Raw genomic sequence first — 20,048 nt, 5'->3', positions numbered from 1 at the left:
CATTCAGGTAGCACTTTAAAGTCTGCAATGTACTTGACAAACGTGATCTCATTTGATCCTTACAACAACCAAGGAATGTAGGCATGGTATTTTCCACATTTTACTGATGCAGAAACCAAGGTTCAGAAAGGCAATGTGACTTGCCAAGATCACAAGGCTAGCAAGTATGCAAGACAATAATTCAGGCCTGGCTGACTCCACGTCACTCACAGACAAGTAGCAGCCTTAGATTTGCTGTCTCTGTATGCACAGAGCAATACAGCCCCAACAGAACAGCTCTAAAATGCAAGAACAGTCTCACTCTAGAATGTGATGCTTTCTGCTCTCTGTACGTTTCTCCTCGTGTAGACAAAATGCCCTTATTTTTAACACATAAATTTCATCTATATTCTTAATTCTTTTAAAAGAGATCAAGTTAATACTGGTGAAAGGAATGACACCTTAAACACAAGAAGAAAAAGTGTCTACAAACAAAATATAGCATAAGGACAAACTTCACAATGCCCCAATTCACATTTATTAAAAAAAAAAAAAAAAAACCTAGCGTATATACTTGATCAAACTGCCCCAAGTAAAAAAAAAAAATTGTTCACTAGGCTTCTGTGTAGATAAGGCAACCTGCAAGCACTTCCTACAACCACAAGCTGGCATTTCCATTTATATAGCACTTCAAGGTTTGCAAAGTGTTTTATAAATATGATCTTACTTGATCCTGACATCAAAACTGGGAAATAAGTCTCATCATTATCCCCCAACTTTACAGATGAGGACACAGAGGCAGGCAGAAGTTAAGTGACTTGCCCAGTACCACACAGCTAATAAGTGTCTGAATCTGGAATTGGTCTTCTATCCCCTGGGCCACTGAGCTGTCTCATTGTCCTAGCAGAAGCCTAAGTGTAGCGCTTGGAAACCCAGAGGACAAAGATGAGAAAAAGTCCAGTCTCTTCTCCAGCCTGTCTCTTCCTCTTACTGTGAGTCTGGGAGGAATCTTGGCTTCTACCAGAAGGCAAAGAACACCATCAAGATTCCTGACAAACTTGGGGAGGTACAGTAGGATTCCTGACATGGAATCCTTTATAAAGATTTATATTGTTTAGAGTTAAATGACAAATTGCAAACATCATTTTCCACTTTTAAACTGAAAGGTGTGGAACATCCTAAGCTCTAAGCCAGGACCCATACGGTCCGGGCCCAAACCACCTAACACCCACTGACATTCAGCAAAGCCCTGAAGGCCAGGCAGTGGGAAGACTCTGGGGCTTATCCATAATATCAGCACACGTGTTACTCACAATCGGCTGTCCTGGAGTGGGCGGTTTGTCTTCCCCGTCACTCCCTGAAGAAATGTCATCTGCACCTCCAAACAGATCCATGGTTTCACTATTTTCTTCAATGAGTGAAAAAAAAATACAACACTTTTCTATCATTAAAGTCATATGGAACATAGCTCACATGAATGTGAATGTGTCACATAAAACTGTCCGAACGACACGAAGGATCCCTTCGACTTGTACAGAGGTTGTCATGGAGCCAGCTCACTAAAGCTGGCTTATTCAGTCAAGTCAACAACATCTATTAAGCACCTACTATGTGCCAGGCACCGTGCTAGTATCTGGGGATACAAAGTAAAAAACGGTGCTACTCTCAAGGAGCTCACCATCCAAGGGGGATATTCAGAGACCTGACAAGAGTTAAATGGCAGTCACATTTCGCCTCAGTAAAGAGAAGAAAGCAATAATTACAAGGCATATTTGTAGGGAGCTGGGGAATGAACAGAGCAGTTCATTCACAATAACCTTACAGAGTAGATGACACGAGCGTTAGCCCCACAATCCACAGATGAGGAAGCTGAGGCTTGGCAAAGTTACCATGTCCCTAGACTCACCTACGCGACCACACTGATCATCTCATGCAGTCTTTACAACAACTCTCTGAGCTGGATATGGCAGATATCATTCTGATTTTTCACAAGAAGTAACAAGACTAGTTAGTGAGGGAACCAGTACTCTTGACATGGTCTTGTGACTCTGGCCCAAGCTCTTTCCATTACACCACACTGGACGCTGCCGGCTCCACTCCTGACTGAGGGCTGTAAATTCAGAGCAGCATTGCAGGCTAAAACATGGCCTCACACGCCTTCAGCTGGTGATGTCAAAGGGCTGGACAAGAACTTAAGGGCCTACTACGTGCCAAGCACTAGCCTAAGCGCCAGGATCACAAAAGCAAAAGTGAACAGTCCCTTCCCCCAAGAGGCTTACATTCTAAAGAGAGAGACAAGCACATACTTTACACACACGTAAAGAATATACACAAAATTAACAAGGTAGTTTGGGAGAGGAAGGAGCCTCCAAAGTAGGCCTAGCTTCTCAAATTATGCCAACTAACGTAGTAATCAGAACTTTTTAGTGTTAGTTTGACATCCTGAGTAAAGCATCAAGAGTGCTCTAATTTTTAAAACAGAAACGAAGATTACCTTTTTGTCCTTCATTATCACTATCCGCTTCCGAATCAGAGGCTATCGCCTTCTTTCGCTTCATCCGTAAAACTTCATCTTCACTATCACTGCCTCTTGCAGATTCTACAGAAAAGTACAATTTGGACTTCACCATAAAAATAACTTCTCAGTTTTAAGCTAAGTAACTTAAAAAACAACTTAGATTAGCATTTTAATTAGGAGGAGATTTAAAGGAAGGAAAATAAAAAATAATGACTATTCCTACTTATGAGCAAGATGATATACAAGAGGTTAATTTCATTCTAATACCACTTTCCCAGAGCTATTTATTTATGCCCAAAGAGTACTTCTACACTTCAAGGAGTATATAATTTAATAGTTCAACCAATGAAGATAAGAACTCTTCACGAGAAGCAGGAGGGGGCAGATTTCTGATGAAGAGTCCCTCTAGACCAAGCCTGCACAACCTATGACCCACTGGAGTGTCAAAAGGATTTTGGGCGGCCCTCAAAAACATCCTCTACATTTTTCGAAGGTTGCCCAAAATTCTTTGGCATGATGCAAGCGCCCCACAGGTCGATGGTTGTGCGGACCTGCTCCAGAGTAGCAAGGCGGAAAGATTACAGTCCTTTATCAGGCCCACAAACAAAGCTTCTTTGTCTTGGTTGGACCAGTCACAGCTTATGCTCTGGTGACAAAACTTTTGAGAAATCAAGGTCACCTCCACACAAAAATATCAACTTCAGTCTCCTAAGAGTAAGACTTTAGAAGAATCATTTCTTTTATTTTGTTATCTCTGATGGGAAAAGTGGGCTAGCAAACGTTTGCTATTAGTAAACGAATTTTAATGTCAGAACCAGAATTTATGAACACCTCAAAGGACCACACTGTGTTAGTATTCTTAATGGTAGTATCCATATGGTAAAGAAAACATATAGGATGAAATTTTTTTCTTCAAACTAAAAAGCATACTATTTTTTGCATCAACTGACATGCTTGGTCCTTCTAGTGTTAAAATGTTTTATTTGCATAAAATTTATGATGAAAACTTTTTAGTACAAATAACATAACAATAAAACACTCCTTTTCCTTTTAATGATAATTATTCTAGGCAGCCATTAAGTGGAGCTTGGGCAGGGACCTCTTGTTGTCCAATCTATGGGCTTCAGAGTGCACTGAGTTTAAGGTTTTGGGAAAAGAAAGGTAGGAAGGAAGGAAGGGAGGGAGGGAGGAAGGAAGGAAGAAGGAAGGATGGACATCTAGACAGTAAACCCCAAAGGAAGGGGAAAGGGTAACAGAAGGGAGAGGATAAGCTGGGTTACCCAGCTAGTTACCCAGTCCCCACTCAAGCACCTCAGTCTCAGGTTGTGTTCATCTTTCATATTAGAAGAAGACCAGGACACCAGAGAAATGCTAACATGACTTGCACTTTGACTTTGTCACTGGATCCAGACGAGGAGAAAGTGAGGGTGGTGACCTTGCACAGCCCTCTCTCAAAACAAAGTCAAATGCAAGTCACGTCTTCATTTGTCTGATGTTACGGTCTTCTTCAAAAATGAAGGATGAACACAACAACTTTATGATAAATATAAATTGTCCACTCCACCCAGCCAAGGAAGCCAATGGGAAAAAAAAGACCTTCAAATAGATCCACCAAGTATTTCTAGCACCACATTCATGGTGACAAGAAATGGAAACTAAGGACCTAACCATCAATTAGGTTAAACAAGTTGTGGCACAGGAATAGAATGGAACAGTACTGCCTTATTTGTAAAAATACATAAACAGGACAAAGTAGAACAGGAGGAGGTACATGAACTGAAACAAAGTGAAGTAAGCAAGACCATGAAAATAACCCACACAAAGACTACAACAACATGAATGAAAGGGACAAGAACAAAACCAATGAAACTGAAAGCAGTGAAAGTATCACGACTGAGTCCCATGAGTCTCCTTCATTTGCAAAGGCAGGAATTATAAATGTAGACTATCATATATAACACTGGACTCAGTTTGGCTGAATTATTTTCTGTATTAAAAAATTATTTATTTAAGGCTCTTTTGAAGGAGGAAAGGGAGAGACAACTAGAGAAATGGCAGTGGTATACAAACAAAACAGCAAAATAAAAGTGTTTAAAGATAAGTAATGCTTTTTTAGCATCTGTTTACGTTTATATGAACAGCAAATAACTGAAGTAAAACTTGTCTTCTTACCTAAAATGCAAATGGCACAAAATCAGATAACTTCCTTATTTAAAAAAAGCTATTGCTTGAACAAAAAAAGTCTTTTTCATGAGAGTTTATCCGCTATAGTTACAGAACATTTGCCAACAGCTCTGGAGTACAGCTAGGTGACAATGGAGAGAGCTCTGGATTTGGAATCAGGAAAACCTGAGTTCAAATCCAGGCCCAGCCACTTACTAGCTGTAGGATCCTGGCAAATCCCTTAACCTGTTTGTCTCAGCTTGTTCACCGCCAAAAGGGTATGAAAATGGCCCCTACCTCTCAGAGAGGTGGTGAGGATAAAGTGATACAAGAGTTGTAAAGCACTTAACACTGCACCTGACACATAAGAAATAAATGCTTACTCCCTTCCTTGATGTCACTTCTTTATAACAGAGTGTTTAAAATGGACCTTACCTGCAAAGCATGTTGTATCCTCCATCAACAAACATTACTGAGTAAAGAAAAGAGTATCATGTTTACTTCAATTATTCTCACTTTGAATGCTAGCCATGGCATTAACCAACTTCCCCTAGAACGTATTTAGTCAATATGTACCTTCTTCAAGGAACGCTACTTAGCTAACTTAGCTTATGCTCCTCTTTCAAACCTGCTTTACTACAATCTTGCTAGTTAATCTATGGAAATGGAACAAACGTCACTTCACAGTTACTTCCCTATTAAAAATTTCCTCCCCATCTCCCTCCTTTATTTTAAAGACTTCTTTCTATTTTATCAGATCATTCATTAACAAAATGGGAAAAAAGAATGAAGTATTAAAAAGTACTACAATAAAAATAAAGAGAAAGAAAAAGGCTCGATGAGAGAAAGGGAGGGTAAAGAATTGGAGGAAAAAAGCCAGGGTCGACAAGGCAGACCACAATGCACATTATCATACTTCTAACGAACATTCTACACATAACAACATACACACCCGACTTACGGTCCTGCTCCTCTTCGTCATCTGACCGCCTATGCTCTTCATCAGACACCTGCGGCCTTTCATCATCAGAGTTTTGCGTTTTCTCCTCGTCAGAGACCTGCGGCCTTTCCTCATCATCAGAATTCTGTAGCTTCTCGTCATCGTTGTCAGAGGCTGCTGGCTGCTCGTCATCAGAATTGGCCAGCTTCTCTTCCTCAGAGAGCTGCAGTCTTTCATCATCTGAAACCTGAGGCCTCTCGTCGTCATCTGTGTTCTGCATCTTCTCATCGTCATCGGAATTCTGCAGTTTATCCTCATCAGAAATCTGTGGCCTCTCGTCATCAGAGTTTTGTATTTTCTCATCATCAGACTGATCGCTTTTATCTTCTCTGTCCCACTTTTCATCATCTGACTGTGCTCTTTCAGAGCCTTCACCCTCTGACTGATGGCTCCCTCCATCTGATCTATGGTCCCCATCTTCATCCTCATGAGGAGCTTCTGATCCACTGTGTTGATCAATATCTGACTGGTCATTTTCTTCATGGTCAGAATGCCCAGAAACCTCTGATCTATTGTCTGATCTTTCAGAGTGATTATCACTCCCACTATGATGAGAAAGTCCTTCATCTTCACTGTCATCTCCGAACAGTTCTTTATTACTTGGCTTTACCGAATCTTCTCTATCATCCCCTTCGCTGTCACTTCCAGAGGGATTACTACCAGAGGCAGCATTCTCATGATCTGAGTCAGATCCAGATTCAGAATCGGAATCTAAGAAATAAAGTACACACGTATTATTCTACCAGCAAACATACGCAAATCTAGACATCAACATTCATTCAAATACATTTTCCTTTTTACGAGTTGTTGAGGTAGAGCCACGATGAAACAGCAAGAAAAAAAGGCACCGTGAACTCCATCCCACTGTTCCAAGCAAATCTAGAAATGACGCCAGGTCAAACCTTGATTGGGAAATCCAAGAAGAAAAGGATTACAGCGAGGCATTTTTTTTCACCTTGGGACAGCGTGGGGAGACAGACTGAAAGGTCTTTTCTCCTTCTCATAGGTAAACCCAAGCACAGAAGGCATGCTGTGGTTACGGCCACATGTGACTGCAGACCACAGAAGGGGCTGGCGTTATGGCAGGAGCCCAGGGAAAGACTACACAATAGAGCAGGACAAGGTCCTACACCGAGAATGGAAACTCGTGTAGGATAGAGGCACATGTCAACTGACAACTGTCAGTTATTACACAGGTCAGGGTAACAGATCCAGGACAACCTGAGGGTTTGCAATTAGGGGCTGGGATCCAGGGTGAGAAGCAGTCATAGGACCTAGGCTATGAACTGAGCAAGTTCAGAAACAAGCAGTGGCTATATGGCTTGGATGACAGAAGCAGATGCAGGTCTCAGTTCCAGCTCCCAGCCCTGTGTAAAGCCTGAGAAAAAATAACCAGGGCAGGAATAGGAAAGCCAGAAGCTCTGTCACTCTGAAACAGCAGTGCTTTCCAGCTGGCTGATAGTGGACATTTGAGTCCAGAAGCAGTCTAATGAAACCCCCCAAACACAGCAAGCCCATAGGCCCTCTGCTCAGACCTGAACCCAGGACAGGAACCTGAAAAGCCCAGACCAAGAAGGCAGTGACCATATTTTTTTCACACCATTTGGGGGGCACTGCAGGTCCCCAGTTTGAGTTGTCCCTGAGATCCTGGACTAACATGATATTTAATAACCTAAGAAAACGGCAGCAGTACCAGCCAGATATTCCCTTCAGAAGTGCACAGAACCAGGCATTAATATAAAGTCCAAAGTCAGGAAGTAGGCTGGGAAAATAAGCAAGAGAACAAAAAAAAGAATTCCATCACAAAAGACGATTATGGTGACAGCGACTCTAAAGACACAAAGCCAAAGAAGAGAAAGTCTCCAAAACATGTACAAACAAAACCTCAAAAGTTTTAGAAAAAAAATTGTAAATGTTTTTTTATAAATTAAATGAGAACACTAGAAGAAAAAACAAAAAAAATAAAAGCCATGGAATAAAGAACTAGAAATAGGGTTAGCAGCTCAGCATAAGAAGCACAAAACTTCACCCAAATCACAAACTCTCTGAAAATTAGGATGAAACTGAGTGGCACAGGTATACCGAGTGAAGACCCCAGGGGCCCTGGGGAGAAACCTAACAACAGAGATTCTGTTTTTCTTAAAATGCTTTTTGTGCTATGAAACAGTCCTTGACAGAGGCTGCTTTTTGCTTCCTCCCAGACTGCCTTTACTCACTCCCTTATCTCCTTTCATAGACTCTATGTTAAGTGACAGTCCTTGAACAGGAGATGCTCACTCAAATATCTCTCCCCACCCCTTTTCCTAAAAATTACTCTTGTACACTTATTCTTTGTTGCTGGGGTAGATTTTTCGTGGATAGATTGTACCCTCAAGGCCCTGCCAATGGGCTAAGAGGAAGGGGGTTAGGGTACGGTACTGTGATCAGGGTCTATAAAAACTGCTGTGCAGGGCACACCCTCGCCTTCCTCAGTCATCACCATCTTGAGTGCAGGAGGGAATGCCCTTTGTGAGAGAGTTGAATAACTATCTTTCTTTTTCACTCCTTTGGTCAAGACTCTAATTTTATTAAGGGGGCCGTCCCACACAAAACAAACATAAGCTAATGACTCTGTGAGACAACAAGAATTATTATGACAAAAATCAGACGGAAAAGAAAAGAAATGTAAGTTACAGTCAATCCTCAACATTCCCACGTTTAACTTTTGGGAAGTTGGGCATTTGCGTGATTTTATTAGTAATCTCATTTTCACTTCAGTGTCGGCTCCATGCAGTAAAGGCCCCCAAAACGAGAGGCCCAAGTAGCACAAGCTTGTGGAGCAGCTGGCCAGCCCTTGTAAAGAGCTCCCCATGCATTCTACGAATGTTTTCATTGTTTGCCAATCCCATTGCTGGTAGAAGCCTAAAATTTCAAAGTCAATCCCACCTCTGCTAAACTCCCGTACTCCCAAGATCCGGAAGAATCTCAAATGGCTCACAAAGCAGATGTCAAAGATGAATTATTTCAAACAAGTGCATCCTTCACAATCTCCAACTCTAACCAGGAAGGACAGAGCGTAAGAGGTGATGTCAACGGCATTTTCCAAGTCCACTAAAATCCCAACAACCCCTCCCTCGGTTTTCAGAGGGCAACCAAGGTAAAGAGGTTTATAGCAGTATAGTATATAGTATGATGACCTGACACTATCATCTGACACAGTGGAAGGTAAGATTCAGGCTACAAAGTGTTTTTAGTTTTAAGAATTTTATTTGCTGTAAGATATTTATGGTATTACAGGTGTTCTGAAAAGAGAATATAGTCTGAAATCAGTTTTTTTATTGAGATTTAGCAGAAAAAAGATCACAGAATTCTAGGGAATTACTAGCAAGAAAAATGTTTTGCATATTACCAATTTTATTTTGTGTACTGCATTTTATGGCTTATCTCATGGTTCCTGCATAAGGAAAAATGCATATTATGAGGATGAATGTTTTATTATAAAGAATTGGAGGCAGAAAAGGGTATTTCTATCCATCTCTAACAAAAGACTATAAAATATTTGATCTTTTCAATAACTATTCATCACCAGCAGATTGGTCACCAAGTGAATTGTTTGGCTGTTGGGACACAGCAAACAGATAAAATGGTCCATGGTGAAACACAGATGAGTAGGACAGCTTTGAAAGCAGTAAGCTGAATTTATTATATGCCTTTTTTTTAAAGCAAGTTATATATAAGAGAATTTTACTTCTGCACATAATCCTCTTTTTTATTCTACTTTGTATATGGAAATGTTCTTTTTTTAACTAAGTCCAGAATAAAAATAAGTAAAAATTTAAAACCAAATAAATAGTTCTTAGTCTTGTATGATACCACCTACTGTAGTGATAGCAACAGACTGGCAGAAAAATGAACAGAGTGCTAACGGTCCAGACTTTTAAACTGTTATAAACATCCAGCTGTCCATACTTTAAATCTGGGATCTCTGTCCAATGAAATAATTGCTAATTGACTGACCAAACTGATACGCTACAAGAAGAACTGAATTATAACGAAGGAGAACTGAATTATATTGATATTAAAAATGTACTATTAACATAAGAAATCATAAAGAAGTTGAAATTAAATCTAAGGCTAGCTCACAGATTCACCTTAGAGAGTTCAATAAAGTATTATAATTAGTGGTGCTAGTTTCATCCTGATCCAAAAGTATTAAAAAATATATACTGTTTTTCATGAGGGCATTTGTCTACCTTTACAAAGCAGAGATCATTATAGGCATAAGCAAAACAAGTCACAATAAACATAACTGTGGCTTATGCACCAATAACTAGTGATATGAAAAATAGAGCATTTCTATGAAGAATTAACAAGATACTCCAAAACAAGTAAAATAATCAATCAATGAATATTTATTAAGCACCTTCTATGTGATTGGCACTGTGCTAGGTGTCAGAGAGATGAGGAATGATTGTCCCTACTCTCAAAGAGATTACAATCCATTACGTAAGATAACATGTGCACGTGCGCGCGCGCACGTGTGTGTGTGTGTGTATGTGTGTGTGTACTTAAAGCAGAAAGTTGTTAAAACAACTTAATTAGAGAAGAGGGGTCCATCATTTAGGAAAATCAGGAAAGGCTTCATGCAGAAGGTAGCACTGGAACTGCATTCTGAAGGAAGAGTAGGATTTTTTTTATGAAGTAGAGATGAAGAAGGAGGACATTTCTGGCATGGGAAATGGTCAGTGCAAAGGATGAGAGATGGAATCTTATGTAAAGAACAAAGGGAAGGCCAGATTTCAATGTGAGAAGGAAAGGAAAGTATATTATGTTGGAAAGATAGTATGACACCAAAACGCAGGGCTTTAAAAGCCAAATGAAAGAGTTTGTATTTTATACTAGAGGAAAAAGAAGCTACTGGAGTAATCAGAGCTATACTTAAGGAAAATCACTTTGGCACTATGTGGAGGATGTTAGAATGGTAAGAGAACTGAGACAGGGAGACTAACTAGAATGCCAATGCAATAGTCAAGGGAAACAAATTATACGGGCTTTAACTAAGGTGGTGATTTTATGAGCACAGAAAAAGAAAAATGTGCAAGAGATACTGAGTAGGCAGACATGGCATGATGTGACAACTGAATACAGGGTTAAGGAACAGTAAGGAACTAGACAATGTCAAGGCTACAAACCTGGAAGATTACAGGAATGGTGCTGCCATCAACAGAAATATGGACACAGGGAGCAATAGGTTTGAGGACAGAAAATAGTGAGCTTGATTTTAGATATGTTGAGTTCCATGGAGATCCCTCCATGACATTCAGCTTGAAATGTCCAAAAGCCAGAAGGTGATGCAATACTGAAGCTCAAGGGTGAGGCTATACAGATCTACAAGTTACCTACATAGAGATAATTAAACTCATGGGAGCTAATAAAGTCACCAAGTTAGAGAATGTAGAGAAGAGGGCCCAGGAGAGTGCCTGGGGGAATACTCAGAGTTAAGGGGCATGATACTGATGATGAGCTAAACAAGAGCTGTCAAGATAGGTAGGAAATGAACCAAGCAAAAGCAGCCTCATGAAAATGGAGTGAGGAGAGTGTCCAGGAGAGGGGAGTCAACAGTGCAACCACCAGGAGAGAAGAGGTATTAGACTGACTACCAAAGGGAAGGTCTACAGAGCCATTGTGTTGATCTCATTGCTGTGTGCCTGTGAAATCTGGACAATCTACCTGCGCCATGCCAGGAAACTGAACCACTTCCATCTGAACTGTCTTAGAAGACTCTGGAGAACACCTGGCAGGATAAGGTACCAGACACTGATGTCCTTTGTCAAGCTGAACTGCCAAGGAATCAAACTCTACTGCAGAGAATGCAACTACACAAATTACAATGGGCTGGTCACATAGCCAAACATACACCTGCATAAAAGATAATTTTACGGAGAACACACACAGGGCAAGCGCTCGCATGGTGGTCAAAAGCACCTCTCAAGGTTATCTCTTAAGAACTTTGGAACTGACTGTGTGAGATGGGAGACACTGGCACAAGACCAGCATGGTGTGCCCTCCTCTATGAGCAAAGCAGAACTGAAGTAGCGCAAAAGAAACATGAGATGGGCAGATTAGAGAATCCATCCTAAGTGTCTACATAGACTCTTTGTGCCTGACTGTGGTACAGCATCCTGTGCTAGGACTGGTCTACTCAGCCGCCGTGGGACGCACTGCAATTGACTCTAACAGTGATGTCATCTGGGTCCTCTTCGAGAACCAGTCAAAAGTGTCAACCACATCAGAAAGGTCCTCTGGAGGAGTGAAGACCAATGAGAATAATACATGTAACTTCAGGTGAATGATGGGATCAGAAGCTGAATGGCAAAGAGTCAAAGAGTGAGTAAAGGAGAGGACTTGGAGGCAATGAGTGTGGACAGCTTTTTCTAGGAGTTTGGCTGAATAAATGAGTGAATGAATGAGGTCTCTGAAGCACTGTGCTAAATGCTGGGGATACAAACATGTAAAGACAGACCCTGCTCTGGGGAAAGGTCCCATAGTCCTTGGGGTTCAGCAGCAAAGCAGATGGTAATACCTGCTTTAATATCATTTCTGCTGGTCAAAGCCTCCATTTCTGATGCAGAACCATTTGACAGTGCCAAGGACTATGGTGACAAGAACTTTATTTTGGGGGGTCTTAAAAAGATCTGGCTGTGGCACCTGCAGGAGCAGTTACCAGGCTGCATTCTCAGGAGGGTTTGCATCTCAGCATGAAGACTACAGACGTTGGCTGAGAGGCACTGCTACCCCAAAGGCTCTTAAGTTCAGTGTTATAAGCTGTCTCAGAGCCTGAGGGTAGATGTTGATCAAGGTGATGGTGGAAGGTGGTTTAATGAAAAAGGGAGGAGAGATATAGGACAATAGATTGAGGGATGAGACAGTCTAATGAAATTTTTCTTAAAAATGAGAAAGACTTGGGCATGTTTGAAGGTACTATGAAAGGAACTAGTAGACAGGGAGGGGTTGAAAGTTAGAGAGAGGAGATGGTGGAGGCATCAAGTTGCTAGAGAAGTTGGGAGGTGAAAAGACTACTGGCTGAAGGAGAGGTGTTGCCCTTGGTGAGGAAAAGGGCCAACTCATTAACAGAGACTGATATCGAGGGTTTGAGATGGAGAAGGAAGTGCTCATGGTAAATGGCCTAAATTTTCTCAGTAAAGAAGAGAAACTCAGCTGAGAGATTGAGGAAATGGAAAGGTATGGGAAGTTTAAAAAGAGAAGATTTAAAATAATCTCTATGAAGATGAAAATAAATAATTATAGAGGAACAAAAGGACTGCCTTGTTGCCACAAGGGTCCGGTTAAAGTTATTTACATAATATAGTTACATAATTTGTTATGTGCCCAATCAACATGGCTCTGTGCCCCCCTCTAGCTTCATTCATCAGCCCATAATTAGAAATGGAGGAGGAAGATGGTAGGAGAAATCCTAGGCTAGCATGTAATAAGGGGGGAGCAGCCAATAGGGCAAGGTATTAGAAAGAGGACAGCATAATGCCAAACTGGGTAATGACAGGGTTAAGACTGGCAAGGGTAAAAAGGGAAGTCACTGATTGATATACGCTGATACTGGGCTACTTCAGTTTAAAAGTATACAGAGGGGAGGACAGCAAAAATCACAGAAGAAAATAGGGTTTAAGTTTATTAAGCCTAAGAGGTCAAAAATCTTATAGATCACCCAGAAACCTGATGATGCCTTTATAACAATTAATGTTTTCCTTAAAAAGAGAGTTGAAGGAGGTTAAGAAATATCACAAAAATGAAGCTGACTCTATCTTGACAGGAAATGATTTACGTGGGATTCACTTTCTGAACCCGCTGAGATCAGTGAGCTTGGTTTTTGCCTTTGCTCAAAGGAAGGATGAGAAAACGATACTCAGTGCAATTACAACTCCACAGTGACTGACTGAGCTGATCTACCAGGATCTTCTTTCTCTAAAACAGGAGATGAATGAGTAACTGCTGTTATCACCAAATGATCATCACAACAAAGAGTCTGACAGGGCCCAGAAACTGCTTCATCTAGCAGCTCCCCTGTGCCCTCTTGCCCATTTCTTCTCTCCATTCACAAAGTCACTACCTCGGCCCTCGGGCCTTTATTAGATCTAGGTGGAAGTACTGCAACAGCGTACTGAATGCCCTCCCTTCCTTTTTCCCAATCCATTCTCCAAAGCCAGAGTGCTGAGCACTGAATAAAAAAGACCTGAGTTCCAATGTGGCCTCAGATACTTACTAGCTGTGCAACCCTGGGAAAGTCACTTAACCTTGTTTGCTTCAGTTTCTTCATCTGTAAAATGAGCTGGAGAAGAAAATGGCAAACTACTTTGCCAAGAAAACCCTGAATGGGGTCACAAAGAGTCGGACACAACTGAAAAGGGCTGAATAACATGGGAATTGCCTGCTTGGGAGGTTTCACTGGTTCTCTTCTGTTTAGAATTTGGCTCCAACCCACCTTTATAAACATATTACTCTCCTTCACATACTCTATGTTCCAATCAAACTGGTCTAACCAGGTGCTCCCCAAACATAACCTGTCACCTGCCATTTCTATACCTTTCCACAATTGTGCTCCCATTCCCAGAAGGACTTCCCTGTTTTCCTTTGCCTCTTGAAATGCCTAGAACACCACAAGAGCTGGCTTTGGGTCCCAAAAAGAGAAGTTTGAATGTTATCCTACAGGGAATCACTGAAACTTCCTGAATGAGTGACACAACCCTGTCTGTGCTCTGGGATATCAATTCAGCAGCTGTGTGGAGATGGACAGGAAGAGAAGAAACTAGATGCAAAGACATCCATTAGGAAGTTGTTGCAATAGTCCATGCAAAAGATGGTGAGGACCCTAACTAGGACTGTGGCTACGTGACTAGAAGCTCAACTGTCAGATGACAAGACCTAGTCTAGGAGGGCTGTGGGAAAGGGGGATGAATGCAAGAGGTATTGAACAGATGCAATCAATTAAAAAAAGGGATTGAGAAAAGAATAGAAAGGGCCCACATGGCTTCATCAAGAACAGGTCCTGCCAAGTTACTGTGCTCCATCGGTTTTCCCACCTAAAAAGCAGGCATAACCTTCCTTACAAAGGTCCACAGTCAAAGCCATGGCTTTTCCAGTAGCAACGTATGGTTGTGAGAGTTAGACTACAAGGAGCTGGACTACAAAAGGTGAGCGCTGCAGAATCAACACTTTCAAACCATGGTTCTGGAGAAAGCTTTTGGGAGTTCTGTGGACAGCAAGAAGATCAAATCGGTCAATGTTTAAAGAAATTGGTTCAGGCTGTTCACTGGAAGGTCCGACCCTGAAGCTGAAGTTTAAATGCTTGGGCCACATAAGGAGAAGATGGGACTCAATAACGCTGAGATGCAACAAAATATGGATCGATTCTCTTCTGTTTGTGCTCATTTTGGCCTAGAACAGAGGTTCTCCATCGGCCAGCACCATCACCCACAGAGAGAACCACAGTCACACCAATGGAGGGTGTCGAACACTGTGGATGAGCTCGCTTACCTGGGCAGTGCACAGAGAAGATGAGGCTGACACACAACGGTCAGAGCCAGCTCAGTGTGTGGCAGGCTCCGAAGAGAAGTGTGACAGGACGTGCTGGGCTGCCTACAAAGCAGCAAGCGTGCACAGCATCCGTGCTGACCTCACTGTTGTGAGCCTGAGACCCGGACAGCATGCCAGGGCCATGCCAGGGCACAGAGTCGCTGCCATCTCAGCTGTCTGAGCAAGATTCTGCAGACTCTCTGGCAAGGGAAGGTGCCACACATGGAGGTCCTCTCTCCAGCTGAGCCACCACAGGGAGTCCAACCCTAACGGGCTGGGCACATGGTCAGGATGCCCAGCGTCTGCCTACAGAGAACTCACACAGGGCACGGGCTCCCAAGGAGGTCGGAGGAGCTCTAGAGCCAACTGCGCCACCCAGGACGGCCAACCTGGCTCACCCGCGCCACAGCAGGGGCTGTACCCGGGGGGCAGCGCAGCCTCCCACCAGCTCCGGAGACATGCCAGGGGGGCGGACTCGGACCTCCCCACCGGCGCTCCCGGGCCCTTCGGGAGGGTGCCCGAGCCTGGCACCGGCACGTGGTGCGCTTGGGTCCTCGGCCGGACCAGGGACAGGCACCGGGCACACCCCGGGGCCCTGCTCAGGCAGGTGTCCGGTACCTCCTGGGGGTCATGGGCAGAAAAGGGAGCATTGAGGTCAGAGGTAAGTAAGACCGGGGGCACCGAGGCCCGTCTGGGGGGGGCCTGGCGTGAAGGAGGGGCTGGCAGCCAAACGGCACGAGCTAAGGGGGGAGGGAGTCCGGGGTCCCCAACGCTGCGGAACAAGGACCAGAGCAGCCCCCCCGCGCCCCCATGGCATCGCAACCGAGGACCAACACACAAAGGCAGGACGAGACTCGGCTGCTCGGGCCTTTAAATGTCCGAGCTTGGGGAACCCGCGCTGGGCAGCTGCACGGAGGGAGGAGACGAGCAGACGAGCGTGGAAGGCGCCCCCCAAGCTCCAAGACCCCTCGGCCAGACCCCGTCTCTTCTCCCCTTTAAGCGGTCAGCCCGACACCAGGCCCCCCCGGATTCCCGGGCCACGGCCAGAGCCCCCTCGTGCCCCGGAGCCCCCGCAGACACCGGCCCCGTCGCCCCCCCCCCCACCGCGAGCAGCCCCGGCAGGGCCGCGAGGGCCGGACCGACCAGGGGAGCCTCCGCCTGCGGCCTCATGGGCCCCGACAGCCCCCGCCGTGCCCGCGCCCGAGGCCTCCGGGCCTGCCCCCGGCCACCGAAGCCGCTGGCCCGGCCCCACCTTTGCGCTCCATGTCGCTTTCCACGTCGCTCCCAAAGAGATCCTCCATGTCCGCCATCCTGAGGCCCGGCAGCCGGTGAGTCGCTCGCTTTACGGCAAGGAACCGGCGCTCCTCGCGACACTGTCGCAAAGGAGGAAGCGGCGCCTATAAATAAAGAAATGGAGAGGCTCTTCTCCGCCCCCTGGACCCGCCCCTGGCGCCAGCCCCGCCCCGAGGCTCCCGGAGTGGAAGGAGAGGCGGAAGTGGGAGGGGCTGGCGCGAGTGGGAGGGGCTGGCGCGAGTGGGAGTAGCTGGCGTGAGTGGGAGGGGCCTCGGCGGTGGGCGGAGCTACGGGAACGAGCTGCCCTAGTTGGCGACCGCTGGGGGAACAAACGAGGTCAGCGTGTTAGCACGCCAGGTCGGAAGTCCTTTGTTCTGTGTTTCATCGAGTTTCTTTGTTTCTCCCGGACAAAAACTTAATGTGGCTGCGACATACTGATACATTTCTGATTCAGAGTAACTTCTGAGGTCTTTCGGAAGGGCTATTTTTACAAAAATGAGTCTGTTTGATCTGAACCGTTCAGCTCCGGTGGTGAGACCCGGGAGCTGCTGAGGTCGGGGTGGGCGGGGCGTGCTGGCCAGATGTTGGTCTGCAGATGTGGGGAGAGGGGGCGGCTCCGCCTGACTGTCAAGTGGATACAAAGTTGCCATTTTCCTGAGGGTTCTGGCCCAGGCGAGCTGATGACACAGCCAGGGCTGCGCTGTCCTGTCCCGTGGCCTGGGACCCTGTCCCTAAGGGTGAGGGCTGGGTAAGAGGCAGGACTGGGGGAGCATCCAGGGAGACCTTCGTGTTTAATGGGAGCCCTTCATGGGTTCGCAGACTTAGAGCAGCCCCCTCCACTTACGGATGGGAAATTAAGGCTGGATGGTTGGTTCTTGTTGAGCTTCGTTCTCAGGACCAAGAGGACATGGCCGTGATAAAGTGAAGTTTCAGGGTGCCCGCCTGTGGCTGATCAGACCAGCGCCAGCTCGGAATGCTCCGCCACAGGCTGGGCGGAGATAATCCATGTGAACCCTTGGGGTGGGTCCCCCAGATTTGTGCATCCTGTGTTTACTTTGTGCTGTCTCAATTCTGCTTTGCTCAAAGAGCACAGCACCCTTTCTGATGTGGACACGCCATGCTGAGCAGTCCTGTGCCAGTGTCTCCCACGCTGCACGGTCAAATCCAAAGTTCTTGAGAGAAACCTTGACAGTGTCCTTGTATGGCTTCTTCTGGCCACCATGAGATCACCTGCCCCATGTGAGGTCCCCATAAAATAGTCTTTTTGTCAAGCATACATTTTGCATTCAAACAACATGGCCAGCCCATTGGAGTTGTGCTCTCTGAAGCAGTTTGAATGCTTGGCAGTTCAGCTCGAGCAAGGACTTCACTGTCTGGTACCTTATCCTTCCAGGTGATCCTCAGTATCTTCCTAAACAGTTCAAAAGGAAGCAATTCAGTTTCCTGGCATGGCGCTGGTAGACTGTCCATGTTTCACAGGCATACAACAATGAGGTCAGCACAACGGCTCTGTAGACCTTCAGTTCAGTAGTCAGTCTAATACCTCTTCTCTCCCAAACTTTTCTTCTGAGCCTCCCAAACACTGAGCTAGCTCAGGCAATGCGTACATCGACTTCATTAGCAACGTGTACATCCATGATAAGTACACTACCAAGGCAAGTGAACTTATCCACAGCATTCAAAACTTCTCCATTTGTTGTAACTGAGGGTTCTATGTGTGGATGGTGTGATGGTGGCTGATGGAGCACCTGTGTTTTCTTGGTGTTAATTATTAGGCCAAAATTAGCAAGGCAGCAGAGAATTGATCCATACTTTGCTGTACCTCAGCTTCAGAGGCTGCGTTGAGTGCACAATCATCTGCAAACAGAAAATCATGCACCAACACTCCCTCCACTTTGGTCTTGGCTTGTAGCCTTTTCAAACTGAAGAACTAACATCAGTATGGTAGTTGACCTTGATGCCATGTTCATCCTCATTGACAGCATTTGACAACATGGTTGAAAACATGATGCTAAAAAGCATGGGAGCAAGCACACAGCCCTGTTTCACTCCATTGGTAACTGGGAAGGCACGAGAGCTTTGTCCACTATCCAGAACCAGAGCAAACATGCCGTCATGAAATTGACGTACAACATTGATGAACTTCTCTGAACTTGACATAATTTTCAATAAACCCTCTTGACTGACAGTGTCAAAGGCCTTGGTCAGATCTACAAACATTGTGTACAGACCTCTGTTCTGCTCCTGGCATTTCTCCTGGAGGTGTTGAGCAACAAACACCATATTGACTGTTCCTTGTCCTTTTCTCAAAGCCACGCTGGCTCTCAGGTATATGACCATCTTCCAGGTGAAGGTTCAGCCTATTAAGGAGGACTCTAGCAAGAATCTTGCCAGCAATGACTAAGAGAGAGACCCACCTGTGATTGTTGTAGGACAATCTATTCCCTTTACATTTACAGAGATGGACAATGGAGGCATCCTTGAACTCCTGGGAGATAACCTCCTCTTGCCATATAACCTGGAAAATTTCAGTCAGCTTTTGTATGAGCAATGGTCCCCCTACCTTGTAAATCTCAGCTGGAATAGAATCAGCACCAGGAGCTTTGCTACATGAAAGGAGCCTAGTGGCCCTCAAAACCTCTTCTTCAGTTGGAAGTTCAGCTAAGGAGGGATTGACTTCAATCTGAGGTAAAAGGTGAATGACCTCAGCATTGATTGATGATGGTCTGTTGAGAACACTATGGAAGTGTTCAGCCCGTCTCTCTAGGATCATGTCCTTATCGCTAATCAATATGGCTCCGTCAGCACTGAGTAGTTGTGATGCACCATAGGCTTTTGGTCCATAAATAGCTTTCAGGGAAAACTCCTTCCATTTACAGATGGGGAAATTAAGGCACTAACAGGTGAAATGACTTGTTGGAAGTCTCTCACACACACACAACCCAAGTCAGCCAGTTATCAAGCATTTAAGTGCTTACTCTGAGTCAGACACAGTGAAACAGGGGAGATACAAAAAAAAAAAAAAGATACAAAAACAGATAAGTAGAGCCAAATCCTTTGACTCCCAATCCTGCCATCCCTGAACCTTAATGTCCATTTCTCATATATACATTTGTACATACCCACATGTTTACTGTGTACATAAATCAGATGCTAATAAGTTGAATTGTTCTCCCATTGATTTGTATTAAGGTTTTAGAAATAGCTTTTAATCCATATTTTTCATGTGTCTACAATTAAGAGTGGATGTTAATGGTTCAATTTTAAGTTTCTTTGTCTCCTCTCCCCAGGCTAAGACTTTTCCTTTAGCTACTGAATATATCATAGACTCTGCATTCAGGGGCCATCTCCAGGCATCCTGATCCATGTCTTGTCACTGGACCCAGATGGCTTCGGAGGAGAAAGTGAGGATGGTGACTTCGCACAGCCCTCCCTCATTTAAATCCAATTCACTTGCAGGTCATGGCATCACTTTCCTGATGTCATGATCCTTTTTGAAAACAAAGTACAAGCCACAACAGATCACAG

General features: G+C 44.5%; 1 protein-coding gene across 2 annotated transcripts in view; it reads right to left on the bottom strand.

Annotated features, from left to right (window-relative positions):
- Positions 1-16,639, bottom strand: part of LEO1 (LEO1 homolog, Paf1/RNA polymerase II complex component) — a 51,477-nt gene extending 34,838 nt beyond the window's left edge. Inside the window, exons 1-4 of one of the 2 annotated variants that reach the window (XM_072622748.1) lie at positions 16,480-16,639; positions 5,613-6,371; positions 2,474-2,578; positions 1,293-1,387 (exon numbers count right to left, since the gene is read on the bottom strand). In XM_072622748.1, coding sequence (XP_072478849.1) covers positions 1,293-1,387; positions 2,474-2,578; positions 5,613-6,371; positions 16,480-16,537 — 1,017 coding nt within the window. In that variant the 5' untranslated portion in view covers positions 16,538-16,639. The remainder of the gene's footprint in view (positions 1-1,292; positions 1,388-2,473; positions 2,579-5,612; positions 6,372-16,479) is intronic. The other variant, XM_072622749.1, reaches the window with a different exon arrangement.
- Between the last annotated feature and the right edge of the window lie 3,409 nt (positions 16,640-20,048).

The sequence above is a fragment of the Notamacropus eugenii genome, chromosome 7 (assembly GCF_028372415.1).
Source record: "Notamacropus eugenii isolate mMacEug1 chromosome 7, mMacEug1.pri_v2, whole genome shotgun sequence".
Taxonomy (NCBI): Eukaryota; Metazoa; Chordata; class Mammalia; order Diprotodontia; family Macropodidae; genus Notamacropus; species Notamacropus eugenii.
Note: the sequence above shows the minus strand (reverse complement) of the source record. Positions and strands in the feature narration are given on the sequence as shown.